The sequence below is a fragment of the Sprattus sprattus genome, assembly GCF_963457725.1.
Source record: "Sprattus sprattus genome assembly, chromosome: 6".
Classification (NCBI taxonomy): domain Eukaryota; kingdom Metazoa; phylum Chordata; class Actinopteri; order Clupeiformes; family Clupeidae; genus Sprattus; species Sprattus sprattus.
In genome coordinates, this window is record NC_137925.1 from 11,818,577 (window position 1) to 11,823,882 (window position 5,306).

At 45.5% G+C, this 5,306-nt stretch overlaps 1 protein-coding gene across 1 annotated transcript; it reads right to left on the bottom strand.

The window, feature by feature from the left end:
• Nucleotides 1-853: 853 nt before the first annotated feature.
• LOC308366892 (transcription factor Sox-9-like) lies at nucleotides 854-3,570 on the bottom strand. The gene is made up of 3 exons (XM_080840681.1): nucleotides 2,947-3,570; nucleotides 2,238-2,482; nucleotides 854-1,814 (listed from the first exon to the last, which is right to left on the bottom strand). Exons 1-3 carry the CDS (start codon nucleotides 3,381-3,383, stop codon nucleotides 1,042-1,044), a joined length of 1,455 nt encoding a protein of 484 aa, XP_080696807.1. The 5' UTR covers nucleotides 3,384-3,570; the 3' UTR covers nucleotides 854-1,041.
• Nucleotides 3,571-5,306: the final 1,736 nt, after the last annotated feature.

The window sequence follows — 5,306 nt, forward strand, 5'->3', positions numbered from 1 at the left end:
TGTGTGTGTGTGTGTGTGTGTGTGTGTGTGTGTGTGTGTGTGTGTGTGTGCGCATGTTGGCTGAGCAGGCACACGTGGCATCAAGGCAATGCTCCCCCCTCTTTCTCCCAAAATGCAGAGAAAAATGGAGTTTGGGCAAAACTACATGGCACTGTGGCGTGCTGGTTAGGCTGGTCTGTGGCGTGCTGGTTAGGCTGGTGTCTGCTATGGTGCTGCACAGAGCGCTAGCAGTGGAGCCACCTCTCTGTCTGCCGTTACGTCACAGCAAATTGCCGGCAACTGACATTAACTTTGCTCTATAAGAATTAATCAAATATATACACAGAGACAAAGCACGTGTGTGCTGGCATAGGAATGTACCTCCGTAAGGACCCAAACCAAATATTGGGAAATGACACTTAAATAAACACAGCTCATCCACTGAGTCTAAGCACACTTTTAAAAATGACATTGTAGATGCTAGGAATGCTTCGAGATTGTACAACCCAATTTCCAGAACATACAGTTGTATAGACTGATGACCTGCTGGGCCATTTTAAGGCCCAATCTATAGCTGGAGTTGACAGGTGAAGTCTTTGTTTCCTCCAGTCTTTACCTAAGTGAGAAAAAGGGCCAAAGAGGATTCCACTTACGGCGGCTTTTCCTCTGTGTTAAAGTAGAAAAACAACAAACTGCTGAAACAACAACGAAAAAATATAAGATCATGACACATACACAGTACATACTAAATATTTATCATGAAATATGTCCTCACAGAGGATTTTCTTTTTAAAAATAACAAAGTCAGATGAGTTTCTTTTCATTATATCTAAAAAAATATAACAACAACTCCGATCATTAAGGAAGGCACAGTTGGGAGCCATTTCATTGTGTTCAGTACTTTTTTTCAGAACACCTTATTGTTTGCTTTCTTTCGAATGTCTGTTTTTTATTTTCGGCTTGCTTGTCTGTGAGAGTGTCTCTCTGGCTGAGGTGAGTGCTGAAGTTCAGCTTGTGCGGTGAGCTCTCTCATTCTTTCTCTCTCTCTCTGCGTCCTCTCTCTCAGGGCCGGGAGAGCTGGGTGTAGACGGGCTGCTGCTCCCACTGCTGTGTCTGGGGAACGGAGGGCACTCCGGTGGTGTCGGCGATGGGAGTGTAGAGCGGCCTCTGGCTGGGGTTCATGTAGTTGAAGCCGGGGTAAAGGCCGGAGCTCTGGCCACCGGCAGCCGAGTGGCTGTAGTAGGAGCTGGCGCCGCCCTGGTGGTCGGAGTAGTCGTACTGGGCACGGGAGATGGATGGGTAGCCCGCGGCGGAGGCGGCAGCGGCGGCGGCAGCGGTGTAGTGCTGGAGGCTGAAGGAGCCGTAGGCCCCCGGCTGTGGAGGGGAGCCCTGCTGGTCACTGTAGTGACCGGGGCTCATCTGCTCCGTCTTGATCTGAGCCGGACGCTGCTCTGACGCACTGGACAGTGTGGTGAGGGAGTGGGCCGTCTGGCCCTGCTGCCCTGCCTGCTGCTTGGCCAGCCAGCTCTGCCCACCGCTGCCTGTCCCGACCTGGGCGCCTGATGGACCGTACCCGTAACTCTGGGAGCTGCTGTTGGCCATGGCCATGCCCGCTTGGCTGTGGGACGGCAGGTACTGGTTGAACTCTTCGACGTCAAAGTCAAGGTTAGGGATGATGTCGCCGCTGAGCAAACTAATGTCCACTTCCCCGAAAATGTTGTGCTGGCGGGCAGATGCCTCGTTTATGGGGCGACTCTCTCGCTTCAGCTCACCTTTAGAAGAGGGCTGGTCTGTCTTAGGGGTGGTAGGAGGCGTGGGTGGGCCCTGAGACTGACCTGTAGAGAGGGAGAGAGAGAAGGAGAGAGAGAAAGCAAAGCGTTAACTCCACTGTGCACATGACATTGTTGACGCAAGGTAGGCTAATAAAGATATCCTTTGAAATTAAGAAAGCAGAGATAAGATTTGCAAGTGGCTGGCAGTGCGGTGCCATTATATAATGCGTTCCCAAGAGCTTTTCAGAAGATAAGTAGGCTGGGCAGACAGGTGGGGACATTTGCATGATGGCTCATAAAGCAATAATGATTTACAGGTCGATTTTAGTTATGATTCGGAAAGTAGCAAAAACGCCCGATTCAATTGCGGATGATGAGGGAATGTAATTTCAAACCACAAGATGTGTTGCAACATATTTCTCATTACCAGTTCTATTTAGTTATTGAGTAAAGTTTAAGATAAATTGCATGAATGGACTGGCTTACCCGAATGATCGCTAGGAGAATGCACTTCGCCTATGCTGGAGGCGGGGGAGTCGGCTTGTAGCGCTTTGAAGATGGCAGTGGGAGAGATGTGAGTCTGCTCGCCGTCCTCCGACTCGCCCTGGCCGTTCTTCACAGACTTGCGTCGGCGCGGTTGGTACTTGTAGTCGGGGTGATCTTTCTTGTGTTGAACCCTCAGTCGCTCAGCTTCTTCCACAAAAGGGCGTTTCTCTAGTTCGTTGAGCAGCCTATAACAAGTAAATTACATATTTAATATTTTGTAACCAATTTTCACGAATAAGAATACGGAAATTAATAAACAACGACAATTATGATAGTAATAGTAATAATCCTTCTAAAAATAATAAACGGTTACAATAATGATCAAATGAACGATTCAAATTATTAAAACTCCAATGAATCTGCAATATAGCCTATAACTGCATAAACACAATGGCATAAATATGAGATTCAGTGTCATCAAAAGTTATTTCTACCTTTCAAAGTTCTTTCCACCTAACAATTAAACTACATACATAAACACGTGAATTCGTCTGACACTGATGCTCTAGTAACATAAACGGTTTATGTAGTCTAATGTAACCTATCAAACTGAGTAGCAGCAGGAGTAATTTTCTGCTTAACAATGTTTCTGTGCTGTCACGTCTGCAGAAGTGGAGAAGGACGCGCGGAAGCACGGAGCCATGCTTACCTCCAAAGTTTGCCCAGCGTCTTGCTCAATTCGGCGTTGTGGAGGTGCGGATACTGGTCAGCTAGCTTCCTGCGAGCAGCTTGCGCCCACACCATAAACGCGTTCATGGGTCTCTTAACGTGGGGCTTAGACTTGCTGGAGCCGTTCACTCGAACTGGCATGGGCACCAATGTCCAGTCGTAGCCTTTCAACACCTGCGAGACGGCATCTCGGATACAGACAGGGAATTTCTCCTCTTCATCTTTTGGAAATTCTCTTAGAATCCCATCCGGCCCCAGAATGTGGTTCTCGGATGGTCTTGTGTTTTCGGTGTCAGAACTCGATCCTGATGGGCAAGGGGAGCCTGCAGAGTCCACGGACATGCTCGGACTTGGGGCGTCAGAGAGACACTTCTCCTGTTCGTCTGTCATTTTAAGGTACGGGTCGAGTAGATTCATGCGAATACGCCAACGGAAACTCACTGGAAAATAAATACAAAGTCTAAAATCCTCTGCAAGGATCCTGCGAGAAGCTTTTCTCTGGCACCTCGGAACGGGTCTGTAGCCGCAGAGTTTAGTCAATCCAGTTCAAAGTTTAAAAAAAAGCACAAAAAAATCTTTTTGAGATCCCTTTGTGGTCTTTCAAGCGACGTTTCTTCAAAGTCCTTTTCCGTGCGACTGAGGACCAACGATGTGTTTTTCGGATATATCAATGGCCATGTAGCTGAGCTGTCAGATCAATATATTTGCTCTAAAGTGACTGTCATTGCCGTCTTCATGTCTTAGTTGCCAGAAGGAGTGATAAACTCATAGCGCGAAGGGCACCCTTTTAAAGCAGGATGCAAACCAGGCAAGACGCTATTGGTCAGGGACATGAGGAGGCGTGGGCCTTTCTCTAATTTCAGCATCTCATTACCGCGACAATCAGCAGAAATCAGAATTATACAAAGAAATTGTCACCAAATTGTGGTAAAGTGATGAGTATTTTTCCAAGATGAGTAAAATCCCTTGCTTACCATATATTGTCAGGTCCAATACCAATTGCGTCTGTTGTGTCCATCTTTTCCTTATGGGGAATTCGTGTAACAAAAATGAAATCACTGACCACATTTTGCGCTCGTCTATGGTTTAATATAGTAATACAACTGTCAAAACGTGTTTGAGGATAAACTGATGTATTCATGTGAGACAAACCATCCTGTTGACATAAATAGAGGAGTAGCCTAGTTGAAGCAACACTTCAACAGCTGTGTAAACGGGAAATGTATTCTTTCAACCAAAGGAAACCTTTACAACAATAAGAAATCTGTGACAAAAGGGATGTATGAATTAAATAGAGTAGCCTAATTGACTTTCATACCAAAAATATCGTGTACATTTTTGTCAACTAATAGTATTTTTCCTGTTAACGTTGAACTCTAAATTCAACTCATTCACATATTCCAGAGTTAGGTTCATCAATCCAAAGCAATTGCTTTTGGAGGGTGTTGAGATAGCACACAGATATTTAGATGTTTTCCGACTGTCTACGGATTGTCTGATTTCGGAGTAATTCTTCCTGTATCCTCAAAGGTTTGGAACCTAGATCTAGGTTGGTGAGATTTGCAATTTCAATGCGAAAGTTAATGTTGAAGTTGTGGTGGATAGGGGGCGCTAGAACCACAAGAACACCCTTCCAAACATTCTTTCGCGGAATAAACACTGCCGCTGGCAAGGACAGTCACAACCACCAGCTCCGGCCTTAAACTACGGAGAAAGTTTAGGTTGTGTGGTGTGACTGATCGAATATTTTTTTCCCACATAAATTGCGGCTATCTCTGACCCTCGATTTGAATGAAATCTTTGAATGGTGTTTGTGTATTGTTTTCGCCTTAGATGTGTTTAGGCATCTCTCTCTCTCTCTTTCCTGTCATACTCTCATACTTTTAGTCTTATCTTGTGATTTATTATATTCTGCGTATATTATAACACGTAGGCCTATAACTAATATCTAATATCATAGGCAATTGATGTAGGCTCTGTCTGTGTGTGTGCTTGCGTTCGTGTGTGTGTGTGTGTGTGTGTGTGTGTGTGTGTGTGTGTGTGTGTGTGTGTGTGTGCATTATTGTTAGATAGAGAGATAGAGAGATAAATAGGACATTTAGGATGATAAGATTTCATTATTATTGTTGTTGTTGTTGTTAGGCTTACTAACCGGCCAGCGGAGTACCTTGTGCTATCTCTCCTGCCTACCACACACGTCTCCAGCCGAAAGGTGTACCTTGTTGGGTGTGTTCCAGCGCCTTTTAACGCTAGCACAAAGAATACTTTGTACAGGAAAGTCGCAAACTCTAACGGTGCATCGGCCAAACCAATCAGAAACGTACACCAGCAACCTAGACA

What these genes read in the sequence shown, in the direction of transcription:
- LOC308366892 (XM_080840681.1), bottom strand. Translation starts at nt 3,383, where the DNA reads ATGAATCTACTCGACCCGTACCTTAAAATGACAGACGAACAGGAGAAG. An exon ending in ACGCTGGGCAAACTTTGGAG is followed by an intron (nt 2,483 to 2,946) that starts GTAAGCATGGCT and finishes TACTTGTTATAG; the next exon opens with GCTGCTCAACGAACTAGAGA. An exon ending in TTCTCCTAGCGATCATTCGG is followed by an intron (nt 1,815 to 2,237) that starts GTAAGCCAGTCC and finishes CCCTCTCTACAG; the next exon opens with GTCAGTCTCAGGGCCCACCC.